At 44.7% G+C, this 20542-nt stretch overlaps 1 protein-coding gene across 5 annotated transcripts in view; it reads left to right on the top strand.

The window, feature by feature from the left end:
• Positions 1–20542, top strand: part of SNED1 (sushi, nidogen and EGF like domains 1) — a 3096442-nt gene that overhangs the window by 2402367 nt on the left and 673533 nt on the right. For all 5 annotated transcript variants that reach the window (XM_085634426.1, XM_085634427.1, XM_085634428.1 and 2 more), the window contains one exon: positions 1234–1346. In XM_085634426.1, coding sequence (XP_085490552.1) covers positions 1234–1346 — 113 coding nt within the window. The remainder of the gene's footprint in view (positions 1–1233; positions 1347–20542) is intronic.

The following is a 20542-nucleotide window of genomic DNA, read 5'->3' on the forward strand; positions in this document are numbered from 1 at the left end:
CATTATACTTTAACCCATAGTGCATATGCACATAGACAAAACTGAAACTTAAATAAGAGACAACGTAATCAAGGTGCGAAACCTGCATAATAACTACATACCGCAATAATTTGCATTTGGTCTGCTCACTAGACATCATGGGGAACACAGCATAATGCCTATAGGAAAATATCCAAATAATATAAGTGTTCACATGGATTCGTGAATGTGAACTTTGGGTGCATTTTCAACTGTTAACCTTTTAAAAAAATTATTTTATCACATCCGCTAAGAAAGAAGACGTGAGGCCTGGTTTTGAAAAAAGCTTGGCACTTGACGTAAAACTATGCAGTTTTGGGCCAATTCCTTTATTCCTGATGATGCCTTAATTGTGTGTAAATGTCTGTTAATCAGGGATTTAAGCCCTCCCTTGATGTAAAGAATCTTGCTTCAGCTTCCATCACTCCCCGTAATATACAATATTCTGTTGGTCCGCAGCTATGTCTGTTCTGTAACAATATAAACATATATGTTTTTACATTGTGAATTTATCCCTCTTACTTTGCTCTGTGAATGCTCTATCCTTTACACATCTTTGTGACCCCCCTGTATTTTGTGACATTCAGATAGAATTCCATATAATTTTCTTTATCCTAGTAAACGTGTCACACTTTTACTAGGGTTCATGTAAGACTACTTCTTGATGTCTGTGGGAGCACTTTCTTTTGTGTTTATTGGGACATCCCCATGCATATCTTCTTGTTCCATGAAAGTATTTGTTTATTATGTGTCTTTAGTTGCTTTTGGTAAGAGAATATACTTTTCCAATTAGGCTTCCATGCTTTCTTTTCTGTATGTGTGACATGCACAAGACTTACTTGGTACCAACCATCTTGCAGACATCCGAAGCTCGCTGTGATGAATACTCTAGAAGCTCCAGCAGTGCTTATTGTCTGAATGGAAATTATTGACATAGCCAATAGATCTGGCTGTAATGTGCTGAAGCATGAAAATACAGAAATGCACAAATGCTCTTTGCATTTGTTAGCTCATTAAACCAGACATATTGGCAATGTGTTCTCTCATGCTGGTTCTGACGATGTTTCTACGTGCCGTGGTAGCCGCACCACAGCATCTTGAAGTACTTCCCCTGCCACCCGAAGCTCAGGGCAAGATGTGCCCCTGCTGGACATACAAGCCACGAGCCTCTGAACATCCTAATGCCTAATTTTAATTTTCAACTGTCTCTTTCAGGGATTTGCGACCAGGAGAGAAATACACCCTACATGCAGTGACCCAGAGTGGACTTGAGCCTTTGGATAATCCCTCGGAAAGCCTTCCCAGCTCCCCATTACACGTGTGGACCCGTGAGTATGATGCTTTTACTGTCAGCCACATTATATTACTGTACTTTAGATGTTATCTTTACTGTTTTAACAATATATTGGGATTTGCACAAATGGTGTTAGCTATGAGCTAGTGTGCAATGTAACCACGGCCGGCTTTAGCACTGGTGGGACCCTGTGCGACAATGTTTGTTTGCGCCCCCAATGACCACCTCTGCCACGGATTCCCTTACTAGCACCCTTTCACAGTGCCCCTCAAGTCTCCATAACCACTGTCTCTCAGAATCATTTACTATTCAATTCAATTTGTCTTTATTCGATCATAAACAATCATAAAAGACATATTAACAGTACAATTTATTAAAAAGGATAGCTTTTTGTCTGTTTTTAAAAAAAATATTAAAAAACTTCTCATAATAAAGTTCCATTAAAATTATAGACACATATCAAATTATAAAATAATTATAAACACACCCTTTCCTCTAAACCAGATAAAATCCATGATAATTTTTTTTTATCCATAGTTGCACAAGATTTGGTTTGACGCTTCATTCTTATAAACAGATTAGATTAAAAGAGACTAAAAAAACTGAAAAATCACAGTAACACTCAATAACATCAAGTTACATAGTACCATGGAAACTATTCCTTCTAAGTGCCCACGTCCAACTCCAAAATTTGGCCATAGCAATGACTATGATTTCACTGGTATCAGTTTTTAAGATACGCAAAGCCGTTTGACAAGATCTTGTTCCCATTTTGACACAAACCGGCTTGAGCCATTTACGACGAGGGCCCTTGTATGCAGGGCACACAAACAGAACATGCGGTAAAGTCTCTTCCTCACATGGGCAAATATGACATTTTGTCTCATACTCAATCCCCCACCTTTTCGTAAAAGATTTTAAGGGGAGAGTTCCCACTCTAAATTGGTGATAAAGCTTCCTATCACCAGGGCTCGTAATGGTATCCCAATAGGCCTCTAGCCTGTATTCGATTTTATAGTCCATAAAGAGACCTGTGAGGGAAGCACCATTCACCAAGGAAAGAGACTTATGACAGACCATATCCCTATATAAGGCTTTGAGATCTGTTTTAGAGGGGAAAGAATTCCCTTCTGGGTCCTCCCATAAATGATTGAGGCCCATATCCAATAGAGTAGCCTTAATCTTTAGTAACCATGTGATTTTGTTAGATTTATCAACTTCTCTAATATACTTAACAGCTTGCGCATAAGGGGCTAACTCCGGGGTGGTCCATAGTCTGCGCCAGTAGGCAAGAGGTCTAAAACCCGCAGCCTCCTCAAAAGAAAAACAACCTAGATCTAAAAGTAAGGGTCTGAGTGGTGTCGATTGAGGAAGGCCGGTCAATGCTTGGACTAATGGAGCTAGATTTTCGAAGCCCCAGAGTTCTGCTCCATAAATTATTGATACAAAAGGGGGTGGTGATGGACGGAGCATCAGAACCAATCAAACACTCACACCCAGTCAACAGATCTGGGTTTGATCCATCACCGTTCTTTAGCCCACTCTGCCACCCCAGTTCAGACATGGCCATATGCAAATCAGTCTGACCCTGTGCCTCATGGGAACATTCCAGCCCGAACTGCCAAGCCATGCCTTCCCTGGACCGGAAACAAGCTTCCTAGGACCGGTTTCTGGCATTTCAGCCGTCTTCAGCCTGGCTTGCTTGAATCCAGTGGCAAAGTGAGCAAGGGACTCACGTCTGAGCATACCCTGCCAACTTATGGCGAACAAAGCGGTACAAAAGGGGGTGGTGATGGACGGAGCATCAGAACCAATCAAACACTCACACCCAGTCAACAGATCTGGGTTTGATCCATCACCGTTCTTTAGCCCACTCTGCCACCCCAGTTCAGACATGGCCATATGCAAATCAGTCTGACCCTGTGCCTCATGGGAACATTCCAGCCCGAACTGCCAAGCCATGCCTTCCCTGGACCGGAAACAAGCTTCCTAGGACCGGTTTCTGGCATTTCAGCCGTCTTCAGCCAGGCTTGCTTGAATCCAGTGGCAAAGTGAGCAAGGGACTCACGTCTGAGCATACCCTGCCAACTTATGGCGAACAAAGCGGTACAAAAGGGGGTGGTGATGGACGGAGCATCTGAACCAATCAAACACTCACACCCAGTCAACAGATCTGGGTTTGATCCATCACCGTTCTTTAGCCCACTCTGCCACCCCAGTTCAGACATGGCCATATGCAAATCAGTCTGACCCTGTGCCTCATGGGAACATTCCAGCCCGAACTGCCAAGCCATGCCTTCCCTGGACCGGAAACAAGCTTCCTAGGACCGGTTTCTGGCATTTCAGCCGTCTTCAGCCAGGCTTGCTTGAATCCAGTGGCAAAGTGAGCAAGGGACTCACGTCTGAGCATACCCTGCCAACTTATGGCGAACAAAGCGGTACAAAAGGGGGCCATGTCTGAACTGGGGTGGCAGAGTGGGCTAAAGAACGGTGATGGATCAAACCCAGATCTGTTGACTGGGTGTGAGTGTTTGATTGGTTCTGATGCTCCGTCCATCACCACCCCCTTTTGTACCGCCATAAATTATTGAAGCTCTAACCTTCCCTTGATATATAGTTATAACCGGAGCAACGGGTTTAGTTTGTGATAGCCGGTGTTCTTTTAAAAGAGCCCCTGCTAATTGATTATGCCTTAATACTAACAGATCCATCTGCGGCTTCCAATTCGTCCTTTTGCCCATGGTGACGCCCAGGTATGTGAAAGAGTCAGTTTGTTCCAGGGGTGCGTTGTTCATTTCTACTCTAGCCTTAACTATCTTGTATTTCTGTAAGACCATGAACTTCGTCTTGTCAACATTTACTACAAGGTCATGGTCATTACAGAAAAGACTAAATCTATCAGTGGCTCTTTGCAGACCAACTTGTGTCTTAGACAAGATTAAAGTGTCGTCTGCAAACATTAGGAGAGGGACCCTCGATCCAGCAAGAGTAGGAGCATCCGTAGGATATTCAGTATAATATGGGATGACATTATTTATGAACAACGAGAAAAGGGTAGGGGCAAGGACACACCCCTGCCGAACTCCCTTGTCCACAGAAAAACGTTCAGTTACCTCACCCTGTTGACCCCATCGGACTTGGGCATAAGTAGATTCATGTAATTTTATAATAAATGATAAGATCTTAGAGGGCATCCCTACTTCATTAAGACTGTCCCATAGCTTGTTGCGGGGGACTAAATCAAATGCAGATTTAAGATCTATAAATGCTGCATAACAAGTCCCCCCTGCTAAGATCACTGTATTACAATATAATAACATGAATCTAAAGACTTGGTCGATAGTGCTAACATGGGAACGAAATCCTGCTTGATAGGTGGATAAAATTTCATTATCATCAATCCACCTATTTACCCTGCCTAGCACTAATCTAGCCACCAGCTTTTGCATGGTGTCAATGAGACTTATGGGCCGATAATTAATTGGGCTGGCGCGATCCCCCTTTTTATATATCGGGATAATTTCAGCCCCGTGCCAGGATTCCGGGATGGGGCACCTCTGGCCAAACCATTCGCAAAAATAAAAATGTATTTGAGCCATCTCTCCCGGTCAGATTTAAATAAGACCGCCGGGATGCAATCTGGGCCCGGGGCCCTACCTACAGCTACCCCATCAAGAGCGCGCTCAATTTCCGCTTGGGTAAATGTTAAAACTGACTCCGAGACTGCACATTGGTACTGCCCAATACTTTTTGTAAGCGATGAAAATTGGGTCTGATAATGTGCAACCTAGGCTTCAGGGGGCACATTAACTGGTACTGGACCGGCATTATCACTTCCCCACTTAATTAGTTGCCAGAATCGACACCAGTTTTTCCCATTACTAGCATCTAACAGATCCCTCCATCTATTTTCATCAAAGGCCTTCTTTGCCCGTTGTTGGGTTGCCTTATATTCAGATCTTAGTTTCCTTACCTCCTGCATTGAACATGCCCTTATAGCTTTAGACAAATCCCTATAGACTATCCTACATGCCCTATCATACCATTTCGCTTATATATAGATAGGATACATATTAGTTCTTTTTTTTTGGTTTTATAAAAAAGGATCTCAACTTGGCAAAAAGAGCCTCATGGGCTATTGTAAGGGCTGGGAGAGTGGCCTCATTGAGGTCAAATTGCGAGAGGACTGTAAGTGAATCTGCAAGTGTTGACTTGATCTGGGTCATAATGCCTTCATCCTCGAAAACCTGTACCCATTTTAGCCTACGGGAGTCATGAGACATAATTACGTCTGCTGTTACGATATCTGTACTACCCCTATGGGGGGGGCATACAATGCTTTGCCTCTAATGTCAATATCAGGGGATCATGATCACTCTCTGGTCTTTTCAGAACCTTCATGTCCCTCATCCTTTGCCAAAATTCTAGTTTAATAAGAAAGTAATCAATCCTACTGCTTCTTAGCCCGTTAGAATAAGTGTGATTGCCTTTACTATCAGATTTAGATCTTCCGTTTTATGCCCGAAGCCCCCTCTCCAATGTTACACTTTTTAACTGTAGGACAGCTTCTGTCCATTTCTTAATAGGGGCGAGCATCAAAGACGGAACACCCCAAATAGCATCCTCATCAGAGGTGAGGCTCCCATCTTCTAAGCCAAGTGGCTCAAACGTGCAGTTGAAATCCCCCGCAATAATCCAATTATATGACCCCTTTAAGGATTTAATATATGCGTCCAGGCTAGAGACGGTCGGTGATGCCCTTCCACCCACCAACCCTCTAGCATAGACATTTATCAATATGAACTCGGGTTCAAACGCAGGGTTTATTTTAATGACTTCGATATCCGGATTATCAATCTGTCGGCCTTTAGTACTCGCTATTGCTGGCTTACCAAATGCCAAATATCCTGGCCGAAAGATCGTACTAAGAGACCAAGCTTCCTGAAAGACAATAACATCATAGAACTCTATGAAATTAGACCAATCAGAAGAACTAGTCTTTGATTGCAAGCCAGCAATATTCCACGATAGAATACTTAGTGTGCAGGGATTTGATCCTTCATCTTGATCTATCTGTGCCAATTCCTCAGCACACTGTTTTCCACTAGATGTTACTAACTGAAGGGCTGAATCTATCACATGGGGAGTAATGAATTGATTGAGGATGTCATCTGTCCCTGATACGTCTACCGGTAACACTCAATCACAGGCATCTAAACCGGACAAAGGGGCAAATCTATTAGCAAGATTAAGGTCAAACGGTCGTCCTAAGGCCCTATGATGGACATTGCGACCCCCCCTCCTAACTGGGAATGATAGTGAGGTCTGTAGAAAAACCCTAGGGGCAGGAGAGATATTTTTCCCAGGCAGTGCCCTTCATTTCTTTTCCCTAGGCACTCCAATAGGAGTCTGACTACGTGCTCATTGTTAAAATTGGCAACCACACAGTCACCCACCCCCCCATCCTTAGCGGAATATCCAACCCAAGATGAACGTCTGGCCATTGTCAGTTGGTTACTAATATCCCAGCCCCATACCCCTGCTTCCTTCAGATGTACACTTAACCAATGCAGGGTTTTTGCCATTAACTGGTCAGTAGATTCAGTCTGCCCACCTCATAAGGGCGGTACATTCCTCAGAACCACCACCAATGGAGCGGCAGCAGGTGGAAGATGTAGTAGCTTATGATCGCTTCTGGCCAAGCTATTGGTCAGCCCATAGTGTTCTGATACAGAATCACGACCAGAGCTACGTCCAGAACGCCCAGGGACCATAATTTGTTGGTTATCTAAACCACAAATAGGGTTGTTAGGTGGAATATTAGGTGGAATGCTACTTACTGTCCTAGCACAAGGTCTGCCTCCCTCCACCCTAGGGGTACTTGGAATAAACTGGGCACATTCACTAGATAAATTCCCCAACTCACCCACACATCCTCCCTGGGCCACTACACCAACATCAGAAGCAATACCCGCCCCGGCATTCCCTCTAGATAATGAAGACATTGAATTAGATAGTAGAGGGATGACCAAAGGGCGATTAGAAATTACAGGATTACACAACACATTTGATGTCGATTCAGAGGGCCGATTGTTTTCCCCCAGTGAGGCCTTTATAGAACCAAGATTAGACACAACAAACGATTCAAGATTTGTCAGTTTTTCCTCAATTAGTGTCAATCTCTCAAGGATTGTGGATAAAGACGCCGATAATAAGGCCCCCATACTGGACCACAAACTCTTGTCAGCTTCAAGCGCGGGACCACCAACTGAGTCCAAATGTAAGGCACCCAATATGGGGGCGATAGACTGAGGCTCGATTATCGTTGTCACAGTTAAGGTCAGTGTTAAAATCACAGCCCCACCATTCCTGTACGTTTTTAGCATTTTTTTGCCTTTGGGGCCCCCTCCTCGCTTCCTCTTTGTCGATGGCTCCTGAAGTGGTTCGATGGCTAGCGATTTAGATTTGGGCACAGACCTTGTAGTAACGCGTGGTAATGTACTACACACTAAGCCCTTATGCACCAGCTCATCAGACGTAGAACTAATTGGAAACTTTATCATTGATGAAATGTTCGGCGGAGCAGATGGAGACTGGCTATTAACTCCTGCCGAGTCGAGAGGATCTGTGCTTACAACCACACAATGTTCGGGTGAGCGTGCAGACATCAAACCACCCAGAGACGATCGTTTAGTTTGCAGGGGGTCTAGAGATAAGCGGCGCTCAGTCCGGGCAATTTCATGGGCTAAGACTGAGCTGGCCCTGGTTATAAAGTGGTCCAGGGTCCCAGCCACACTTCCGCCCATTTGGACATTTCTCCCCTTGCCCATACCCTCGCGAATGTTCAACATAACTGTGCACGATAACAGCAATTGGCCCGTGAAATAATACCAAAAAGGGGCAACAATAAACAGTAGTGGACTCACCTTAGTGAGCCGGTAGATTTAGAGGGGGGGCCTGGCCTGGCCTCCTCTGGTCTCTAACGGGCTCAAACGGGCCCACCCTTGGCCCGGGCTTTGCCCGGTGCGCTCACGCGCGTCCCGCGGAGCGGGAGCCGCAGCAGCCTTTTAGCGCCTCCGGGCGCAGGTGAATGGCGGCGCCTCCTGGGGCGAGAACGGAAGCCTGGAATCTGTAGTCCCCTGTATGGAAGCAATCAAGCGGTTCCCGCGGAGCGGGAGCCGCAGCAGCCTTTTAGCGCCTCCGGGTGCGGCTGAATGGCGGCGCCTCCTGGCGCGAGAACGGAAGCCTGGGATCTGTAGTCCCCCGTATGGAAGCAATCAAGCGTTTCCCGTAGAGCGGGAGCCGTAGCAGCCTTTTAGCGCCTCCGGGCGCGGGTGAATGGCGGCGCCTCCTGGCGCGAGAACGGAAGCCTGGGCTCTGTAGTCCCCCGTATGGAAGGAATCAAGCGGTTCCCGCGGAGCGGGAGCGGCAGCAGCCTTTTAGCGGCTCCAGGCGCGGGTGAATGGCGGCGCCTCCTGGCGCAAGAACGGGAAGCCTGGGATCTGTAGTCCCCCGTATGGAAGCAATCAAGCGGTTCATTTACTATTATAGTGCCACTCGTACCAGTGTAAGGTGTCAGAGCACTTTATATTACACACACATTACAAAGAGACAATCAATCATGCATGTGTAAATCAGTGTATAGGAAATGTTATATCAGACAGGACTACAAGATGTAGTGTATGAGTAACATGTAATCGATACTGATAGGCAATATAGGTTAAGAGTCCTTATTCTAGAAAAGCACAAATTCAGAATTTAAAACGTAACATCATTGTTAGGGGTTCTCTTTTATGATAAGAATTGTTTTCTACCCAAATGAACCCTTTTCACAAGATTAGGATGATGAAAGACTAGGCAAAAAAAACATATAGCTCTAACATATACTTTCCAGTTTGCATGCAGCTCTTCGAAGACAGTTGATAGCTCAATGTTCTATATTAGTATTTTGACTTATAAAGGACAAGTTACAGAAGGAGCTCTCTTACAGAAGCAGTAACCTTCAGACCTATTTACATTCTATCTACTTTGTTATCTGCATAGTACACGATCTTTGCAGCAGGCATTTTAACCCTCTGTGCTACCTTAGGATGAGTCAAAACTTTCACTAGACAAACCTCCGGTATCTTCCGAGGAAGACGATTAATCACTGGAGTTATCTTGACATTTTAATTGATGCCTACAAAACTTGCTGGAAGCCAGGAAACGCACCAGTAGGTGCTTCTAAAGTGATAATATATGTGCAAAGATGGCGCCCCCACCCAAAATCAGGGCCCGGTGCGATGGCACCGATCGCACCGCCCTAGAGCCGGCCCTGAATGTAACGCCCAGCCCTGCAAGATCTGTGGAACCTGTGGAAAAGTTGGATTATCTGAGGATTGACCAAAAACGACCCGCTTAATCTAATTTATAACTATCCTCTTTCCTTTTTGGCTCTTTTAATTGGTCCTTTTGCATTTTTCCAAAGGAGCCTACACTTTGCAATAACAGTTCTTTGTACAGCATCGACTAATAACCAGCCCGATCACGGTGTATGGAACTTTAGGCCCCCTGTCAGTTCACTCCCTCTAGGATCGGTTTACTTTGTCAAACAAGATGTGTCACCTTCTTCACTTATCCGTCGCTGTTCCAATCCCATCTTGCCGAGTCTTAACCCTTAAACACTCACCCCTGTAAAATGTCGTCTTCATCTCTCAGTTGATGCACCATGCTTTTGTATGAGCAACCCTTTTCAGTTTCCCCCACCTTGATATCTATTCTATATTTCTGTCTTTTTGGCCTGACTTGACCTCACAGGTTTCTGCGTGATGCAATGCTAGCAATTTTTTTAAACTAAAGCTTGAGTCGGCTTTGGCTGTATACAAAGGAGTATTGCCTTTCACCCCACATAGCCTACGTTGTATATCATTCCAGCTTCATGAGGGATAATTTTACATCTAGAAATTTCACTAAATGAATCCACTGTTAGTTGCTTTCAGATATTTATCTCCCACGTGAATTCTATACAGCAGTGCTTCCCAAACTTTTTACAACCACAACCCACTTTTTTGTAAACACACTCGTTACTCACCTAGCTTTAAAGGACTTTTTAAATGTAACTAATGCATCATATTGTAGCGCGTTGCTATTTACAGACCGCACCTTTTAAAATCTAAATGGTTACTAAATTTGCACAGGCATACCGTTTTAGTGATAAAACTGTATTGCACTCAAATGATAATGTGTGGTAATCGGGTTTCCATTAATATTAAATTTTTGTGCATCAGCAAGTAAAGTGACTTGATTTGTTGTCATCCTATTAAAATCTTGGTTTCCATCAGACTTCAGAATTTAAAAAAAATTGCCTTCATTATTCCTTTCCTAACTGCTGAATGTGTACAGTTCATTTAGAGGTATTTACATTTTGATGTGTGTTACGAAAAAATGACACCCTACAGCCTTTAATTTCACACTTCATGTACCCCCAGCAAGATGGTCACATAATTCACTTTACCCATCTATCTCTGATGCGAAGTGAGAAGAGTTTGTAAACACCAGTCCCGATGTTAAAAAGTTAAGCAGCATAAGACATAGCCTGACATTTAACCTCTGTCTTTGAAGCGCAGCAAATGTTACAAGAGAAACACAGAATTTAAAGTAATCTTTATTTCTTGGACTTTCTCGACCCACCAAAGCTCGGCTCGTGACCCTCCTTTGGAAAACACTGCTATCAGCGCCGGTCCCTCTATTAGGGCAGGAGGAGCTGCCAGCATCGCAAAGGTGAAAAATAAAATGATAATGAAATTAATTTATCACCATTTTATTTTATCCCTTTCCCCAGCCGAGCCTTGTTTGGGGCGGGGCCACTGCTGGTGGGGAGTGGTGCTCACTCCACCAGTTTAGAGTGTGCATGTCATTTTGGCCGGCTGTCTTGCAACGGCCAGCCTGACATGCGCACTTTAAACCTCTCCACCTAACTGTCTTAGACATCTGGGTGGAGAGTAGGCACCGACACCCAGTGCCTGCAGGAGCGTCGAGGCAGCCCTCCCCAGCCAATCCTGGCGCTGCTTTTATGTTGCCTTACAGTATCAGCAGCATGAGAGTAGCGTCTGGATTGGTGTGGAGAACTGCTGCACACGGGGACCGGAGGAAGCGAGCCAGCACATGGCTAAGTACATTTGAATTGTTTTGTTTCCTACTTTGTAAGGTGTTTTGTTTAGAAAAAGGGGATTCAATGCGGGTGTAATAAAGATGATTGTATATTGAAAATGTTATCAATGCCGCGTAGGTGACAGTGAGCATGTGTGGCTGTGAGTGTGTGTGTACATACATCTGTGCATATCTACTCATTTCCTTTCTAAGGGTAGTTCCATTTCATGTTGATTTACTGCTTTTTGGTAACGACTTGCTCATCTTTGCTGTGGCCCGGGGTTACCAGAGGAAAACGAGGTTGACAAACATAAACACTTTTTGAACCGTGCAAACAGTGCCATAACACATCCACAAATGCAAAAAGAACTAATGATGGACAGAATGCAGAACAATGTCATACATTCACCCCAGTACAGAGATCTGGGCCTAAATCCATTGTTTCTTTGCTCACCATGCCATTCCAGCTTGGACCCAGCCATAAGCAAATCAGTCTTGACCCTGTGCCTAATGGGAACAATCCAGCCCGAACTGCCAGGCCAGGTCCTCCCTGGACTGGAAACAAGCATCCTAGGACCGGTTTCGGGGTTTCACCCCTCTTAAGCCAGGATAGCTTGATTCCAGTGGCATGGAGAGCATGGGACTCACGTCTGAGCATACCCGTCCCACTCAGGGTGACAAATGCAAAAAGAACTAATGATGGACAGAATGCAGAACAATGTCATACATTCACACCAGTACAGAGATCTGGGCCTAAATCCATCGTTTTTTTTGCTCACCATGCCATTCCAGATAACACGCATCCAGGCTAACACCCAATTATGATTGCGCAGCTACGTCATGAACTTCCAAAATAAGCACAATGGAGAGCGATATAAACAGTGATAAATTCTTCTAAAATAGTATTACAGACACATAGGTGCCGATTCCGATCCTGGAAAAACCGGGTACGAACCGTCGGTCGGAGCGTTTTCTCCGTCCGACTCGTACCCGGGAAAAAAACCCTACAAACTTGCAAGTACGATTCGTACGGAAACACCATTTCCGTACGAGTCGGAAAAAACACCGACCGACTGAAAAATACATACGAATGAGATCCGGACGTGATGTCCGGATGGAGGTAGGCTTGTTATTACGTACCAGCAAGTACGATTCGTACCCACAGCAGTCCGGACGGCAATATTATTACGGCACCCAAAAAGTGCCGGAAAAGCTAAGTACGCCGCGATGCCAGCGGAATAGGGGGCCCGGTACGCGCCGTACCCCCCCCAGCCCCCGTATGTACGCGCCGAACCCCCAGCTATGTACGTACCGTATGTACGCGCTGGGGGTCCGCTCCGTACATACACGGGTGGGGGTACGGTCCGTACTTACACGGGGGGGCTGGGGGTACGGTCCGTACATAAACGGGGGGCTGGGGGTACGGTCCGTACATACACGGGGGCTGGGGGTACGGTCCGTACATACACGGGGTCTGGGGGTACGGTCCGTACATACACGGGGTACGGTCCGTACATACACGGGGGGTACGGTCCGTACATACACGGGGGGGCTGGGGGTACGGTCCGTACATACACGGGTGGGGGTACGGTCCGTACTTACACGGGGGGGCTGGGGGTACGGTCCGTACTTACACGGGGGGTTCGGCGCGTACATACGGGGGCTGGGGGGGGGGGGGGTTCGGCGCGTATGCGGGCACATGTCTCCATGGTTGCTATGGGAGTTCGCTCCGTACGGTGTTTTTTCCATGCAGTTGTAACATCGGACGCCCGGTACGGATCGTACTTGCGCGCTCGGACTTGAGTTTTCACATTTGTACGTAAAATCGTCCGGGGACGTGTCGGAAACGTTTTCCGACCCGAGGATGTGTGGGGGAATTTTCCCAATACGATTCGTATGGACTTTTTCCCATACGAATCGTACTTGCCAGTTTGTACAGTACTTGTACGATTCGTACGGAAAAAAATCCGGATACGATTCGTACGGGGAAATTTTTTCCAGGATCGGAATCGGCACCTAGATGTACAATATTACTACCGAAATTAGAAAGAGGAGACAAGTTGTTTTAGCCCGCAAAAATGTATAACATTTTCAGGACTACATTTACATAGTGATTTTATTGTATTCGGTTAATTAAGGGCTCTAATTTATCACTTATGTATGGAGAAATGTTTCATTAACTGCTGAACTGAATTCATTGTACTGGGGACATAAAAAATCCGTTGGTACTAAGAATATCTACACATCTACTGGGGGAGTGATGAGGCGTCATGGCGACAGCGGCCAGTTTGGAACCTGGGTCGAGTCTGGGGTCCGTTCATCATCCTGGGCAAATTACAAAAACTCCCCTTGCCTCAAAAATAAAAGTAAACATGTCCTTGTGTAATGTAAAACACTCCAATACCTTCGGGTCGAGTTCCCCCTTGTATAAAACTGCAAAAATGTATAATGATCCTCACAAATAGATTTCTCACTGTCCTATGATGACTGTCTTGTGAATTACTGGCCCTACAGAAGGGGTGATCTTCTTTATTATTATGTATTTCATGGATTGTTTCAAACTGTTTTTTTCAGACTATAATATTTAGCCAGTGTACCTGCTGTGAATCCTGCACTTCTCCCACAAGCAAGTAGCCACATTTTTTTAAATTCGAGTACTTGTTAAAATTTCTATCAGAGGTAGTCTAAAAAAGCAAGGGCTTCATCTCCACCTACACCTCAGCCTTCGATTGTGTTGAAACAACGCCGCGCCCTAACTATGCCAGGATGGTCCAGGTTCTCTGATGGGTCAGATGGCAGAGTGTCCTTGTATATCATAACTGGTGCTCACGTAAAGCGCTCCAATACCTTCGGGTCGAGTTTGTGCTATATAAATCTGAAAAAACAAACATCTTTTTGCTGTTAGGTTATACTTTTTTAGATCAATGGGTTCTGTACACTGGCTGCTCTTGATAAGTAATGAAAATGTTTACTAGGTTTCTGCCTTTCCCAGAGTTTAAAAATAGTTATCTCCACGTTCTTATTTTGCCAATCCACCAGAATTGATGTTCTGGGAGGCTGTTTTTTTAAGGTACATCCTTCTGCATCGCCTTCTTTGGGTTCATACACACCGAAGAAATGAAAGTCCACCCATACTTTGATGAATAGTGGATTGGCTCTCCTCTGAACCAGGGTCTTAAGGACACAAATATACATGCGACGCCCTCCAAAGGCATGTTTGTTTCTCATTTTTTTTTAAACCTCTACTTGGAGTACACAAGTTTCAATCAGACATGAGGCCTTCTTCATCTCCAAAGCCTGAGTAATCAACTTACAGTCTGGGCTGCCAGATAATACTGGGGTGTGAGTGTGTAAGTATGTGCTGTGCTGTAGAGCAGTTTGAAAAAATACTAATTATTAAAGCTATACATTTGGATTTTATTCTTACACATTTTCTTGAAATTCTAGCCCTTTCAGTTTTGGCAATGTTAGCTTGTGCGCTAATACTCAGATCTTGAATTTCTGCCCCACCATTGATGAGTACAGGCCCCAGCCAGGCCTGCAAGTATGAAGGGTTCGCCCTTCTGTGTACAAAGTACTAGAAGGAAGTTGGCACGGAAACTGCAAATACAAAGGCAAAGTTTATTAACCCTTTAAAGGTGGTCCTACAACCTACACAACACTCTACAGTATTGTACAGAGTAGCACACAGAACTCGTGCACATGGTCCCCTTTTATACACAACAGAGGGGCTCCTAAGTGGGTGGATACAACATGGAGCAAGATTTATGACCTTATATGGATATGTTCAATGCATGATCAATACATGGGCGGAGTTAACGGTTCCCGAGACCCGCGAAAACATATTCAAGCGAAAGCCTAATCAGTAACAGATGTGGTCAGTTCTGAGCATACATGAAACGGACAAAGGAGCTATTTATAGACTGTTGCTAGGCAGATCACAGGAGTGACTGGCGAAGAGGTAGGACTCTTCTCGTGCAGAGCACGTGGAGTCATGACTATACAAAATGGAGTCTGAACATTAGTCAATATAAGACAAGGAAACATAATTCGGGCATAAAGAGCGCATGTCTTCAGCGAATGCCTAATCATATCGCTGTTATATTTTACAACAGACGACCCTTTCAGCATTTGCTGAAGACATTTGGCTTGCTAAGATAATCGAGGTGACCATCATTTATATCGATTCTCATCATCTCAGTTATTTCTTTGTTTAGGCTCTTTTGATAGATGATATTGGCAATAGCTTTCTTATCGGGGATACAGAATGAAACACATAAGGAGCATATCATAGGACCACATTGAGTACACATACAACATGTGAACAAGATTGCCACAATAATACAGAGACCAGTTAGAACTTTCCATCCCCACGTAGTGATTAAGGTCCAAAACCATCCAGAAAAATTCCAGGTGCCATTCTCTGTATGAATGTCAGCAGCAATTTTATGCAATTTATTGATAGCTTTATAAACTGATGGTGTGTGATCAGGAATGAACACACAACAACTACTTCCTATGATTCTACATGCTCCACCTCTATCTGCTAACATAACATCTAATACCATACGATTTTGTAATGCAACAATTCTAGTGATCTGCAATTCTTCTGTAATGTTCCCAAGAGCAGCAGCAGTTTGATTCGTCACAGCCTCTACACCCCCTTGTTAATCGTCGGATCTTCCTACTATTCAAGGCAGCTCCAACAAAGAAAAACAGTCCTAGATTAAAATCAATATATTGTTGCAAACTGGTATCCGTCTGATCAACATCATCAATAGATAGAGTACGTTTATACCTATTTACAGTTACATTGTTTAATAACTTCAAGTCTTTATGATAAGACGCAGGAGCTAAGAATACAGGGGGTAATAAAAATGCTACATAACATACCCCGGACCACCCGGCGGGCAAACGATAGTAACCTTTATCTCCACACACAAAATAGGTATTGTGGGAGGCCAGAAATTTACTATTATTTAATCCGTCTATATTCAGTACCACAATGCAATCACTAACACCAACAGGAATATGACCAACACTTTGGACACACAGGTCCCCTTGGGCTTGTGCCACTGAAATTACAAATTTCTCATTTCCATTAATGTCTCTAGTGTTCGTAAAGATGTAGGGAGTCGATTCATTGTCCGGTCGATATTCTTCCCATTCCCATATTGTTCCATTGGCTTGTGGGTAGCCTTCTTTATCCTGATGACACTGCTTATTAAGTCTGAAGAGTAATCGTCCCACTGTAGGTTTTCGTGTGGCAAAAAGCAAAGTGTACCATGCTCTACAAGAGCCATTATGGGAGAAAGGAAGAGGTATGAATGGTGTTCCTCCTTTCTTCTGATGGGCTGGCATCATACCACATATCCAACAGTTTGTAGCATTTGTGGCAACATGGGTATGATGCAGCATCTGGATAAAAGTATTATTCAGATAAGACTGGCGATGCTTCAATTCTTGATATGGAAGAGTGTAAAAATAGTGCTCTTCAGGCACGGGAGTAGACATAACAAGTAACTCACGGGCAGGAATTACATCCTCAACAAACCACGTGGTTGTAGCAACAATTGCTATAGCAACAATAAAACCTATCGCACAAAAAATCTTTTTCTTCTCCATTTTCAAACAGATGTCAATATCTTCCTGAGACTAAAAAGGTTGTCAGAACTCTTCCCCCTAGGCAGCGGTTGGTTTCTTCACCATCGGGCCAAGACGGGTGTCGCTACACTAATGCAGGGCTGATCCCCCCCCCCTTGCCTCATTGGCTCTCCGTTCACTAGCCTAAGGGCTGTTCTGACAACGTGTCCTGATACTAAAAAGGTTCACTTCCTTGGTCTGAGGTGGTATCTTCTCACTCCAGGGATTGCTTGGTCCGGGAGGAGCTCCTCAATATCGTTCGGTTCCACAGCACGGCCTTTCTCCGCAGTCAGAATTTCTCGATGATCGGTCAATACAGCAGGCTCCACTAATCCGGGTGGCACTCTACGACAGTGTATAGAGTGAATCCAATTTTTGCGGTTGGAGACCTGAACAGCTGTTCTCGTTACAAGCAAGACCTGCTCGGGACCACACCACCTCGGCTCTAGACTGTTCGTTCTCTCAAACAACTTGACCAACACGAAATCTCCAGGCCGGAGATTGTGGCCTTCACCTGTGGATCAATCAGGGAGCGCTTCTCAAACCTGTTGATGGATAGAAACCAAATTATCAGTTAACTGTGCCAGATAGTCGCTCATCATTACACAAGGTACATCATACACTGATTTCGGTTTCGGTGGGCCCCAAATATTCATTGGGCGCCCAAACACGATCTCATATGGCGTGAGGCCGGTTCGAGAATGCGGTATTGATCTAATTGACAACAATGCCAGAGGTAAAGCATCCGGTCAAAGAAGTGGAAGCTTGAATTCTTGCTATCTTAAGCTTCAACGTGCCATTGTACTTCTCAACTAATCCCGCAGACTGAGGGTGAAACACTGCGTGGAATTTCTGGGTGATTCCCAGTCCCTTCAGGACATACTTGATAACGTTTGCTATAAAATGAGGTCCGTTATCACTCCACAACAATCTACAAACACCATATCGAGGGAAGAACTCCTTCAATAACACCTTGGCTGTAGTAATTGCAGTGTTGTCTTTCGTAGGGTATGCTTCAATCCATTTGCTGAAGGCACAAACCACTACTAGAACATACTTCAGATTATTACAGCGTTCCAGCTGAATATAATCCATTTGCAAAACTTCAAAAGGTGCAGTGGGTGTTGCAAATCCTCCTGCTGGAGTTCGTGTCCCTTTTCCCGGATTGTACTTCAGGCAAATCATGCAAGTCTGCACTACTCGCATTGCCGTGCTAGCAATCTCTGGATGCTCCCAAACTCGTGTGAGCAATTTGACAATTGCAGAAGCTCCAACATGTGCTAGCCCATGTGTCATCTGAACCATAGGTTGTACACAAGCTGTGGGTAACTTCCATTTATCCATCTGCTTATTTCTCCAGCAACCTTCATCATCTAATTCTCCATCATTAGACCATTGCTCTCGTTCTTTATCGGAAGCGGTCCTCTGTATCTCTAACACTTCTCTCCTAGCATCGTGCCATCTTTCTGCCTGCGACTTCACAACATACATTGCAGTGGAGTTAGGCTGCATTGCAGTCTCTCGTGCTACTCGATCTGCCAGAGCATTCCCTTCTCCCACTTTATCAATCACCTTTTTATGTGCATTACATTTAACTATGGCAATCTTCTTTGGATATGTTAATGCAGTCAAAAGGTTGTGAACTAACTCTCCATGCATTATCTGTGCTCCGTGCGACGTTAGAAACCCTCTCTCCTCCCAGAGTAGGCCAAAATCATGCGCTACTCCGAAGGCATAGCGGCTATCTGTATAAACATTCACACACAATCCTGCACTAAGCTCACATGCTCGCGTTAATGCTATCAGTTCCGCTGCTTGAGCTGATTTCTGTGGTATGCGTGCTGTCTCCACTACTGTTCGCAACGTGGTAATTGCATATGCCGCTGAAGTCGTGCCATCTGATAGCTTCAGGCACGACCCATCCACCCACAGTTCTCCATCTACGTCTGTAAAGGGCGTATCCTGGAGATCAATACGACCCTTTGTCTGTTCCTCAGTTACAAAAATGCAATCGTGTGCTTCTTATGCCTCGGGCTGAGTTTCCGGAAATGGCAACAATGTGGCTGGGTTTAGTGTTCCACATCTCTTCAGTGTAATATGAGGAGCCAACAGCGTCAGCTCATATCCCGTTAGACGAGCACTAGTTAAGTGTTGCGCCTTTGTCTGATTCAACAGGGCATCAACAGCATGGGGAACCAGCACCAACAGCTTATGAGATAACACAATTCCCTCGCTTTGGCGTATTGACACAGCTGTCGCCGCAACCGAGCGAAAACAACCAGGCAATGCTCGGGCAACAGGATCAAGTACTGCCGAGAAATATGCACAAGGGCGCTGCTTGTCACCGTGCATCTGCACTAAGACTGATAACGCACATCCATCTCTTTCATGTACATACAATGTAAAGGGCTTCGTATAATCAGGGGTGCCTAACACAGGTGCTGAACAAAGGGCTTGTCGTAATTGCTGAAAAGCATTTTCACATTCATCTGACCAGGGAAGAGGAATTGGAGTATCTTTCATCAAAAGTGCTAACAATGGTTTAACTATATGTGAAAAACCCAGTATCCATTGCCTACAAAAGGAATTAAGGCCCAAAAATGCACGCACATCCTTCTGCGTGGAAGGTACTGGCGTGTCCAAAATTGCTTGAATGCGATCTGATGTGAGTGCACGCCCCTCCTTAGACAAAAGGTGACCCAGATAGGTTACCTTTGGTCTACAGAATTGCAATTTTTTCCTCGATACCTTGTGATTATGTGATGCCAAAAAGGAAAGCAAAGATAACGTGCACTTCTCACATATCTCAGGAGTATCGGCCGCCAACAAAATATCATCGACATATTGTATGAGGGCCACCCCATCAGGTAGAACAAAAGAATCCAACTGTCGTTTTAATTCTTGACTGTAAATGCTAGGGCTTTCAGTATAGCCTTGAGGAACTCTGCAAAATCTATATGAACGATTATTCAAAGTGAAGCCGAAAAGATATCGGCTATCAGGATGAATAGGGATTGAAAAGAAAGCATTTTTTCAAATCGATTACAGAGAATGTGGTCGCCGTTGGCGGGACCAAAGTAAGCAATGTCGTAATGTCAGAAACCACTGGGTATTGAGGTATCACTATCTTATTCACCTCCCTCAAATCGATAATAAAACGATAAATCCTAGTATCAGTGTCTTTCTTCAAGATTGGAAGGATAGGACTATTGCAGACATTATATGGAACTTCCTCCACTACCCCCACCTTAATCAAATCCTGTACTATCTGCACGAGTGCCTCCTCCCCCTCCTGTGAAATGCGATATTGAGGTAGGCGTGGCAACACAGCTCCCTCCTTGACACTAATGTGGACCGGGGGAATAACCATTTGTCCCACATCAGTATCTGAAGTTGCCCACAAAGTACGGGGTAGAGAAGCCAATGCGGTATCCTCTGCAACCACACACATCCTTCCAG

The sequence above is a fragment of the Triturus cristatus genome, chromosome 11 (assembly GCF_964204655.1).
Source record: "Triturus cristatus chromosome 11, aTriCri1.1, whole genome shotgun sequence".
Lineage (NCBI taxonomy): Eukaryota > Metazoa > Chordata > Amphibia > Caudata > Salamandridae > Triturus > Triturus cristatus.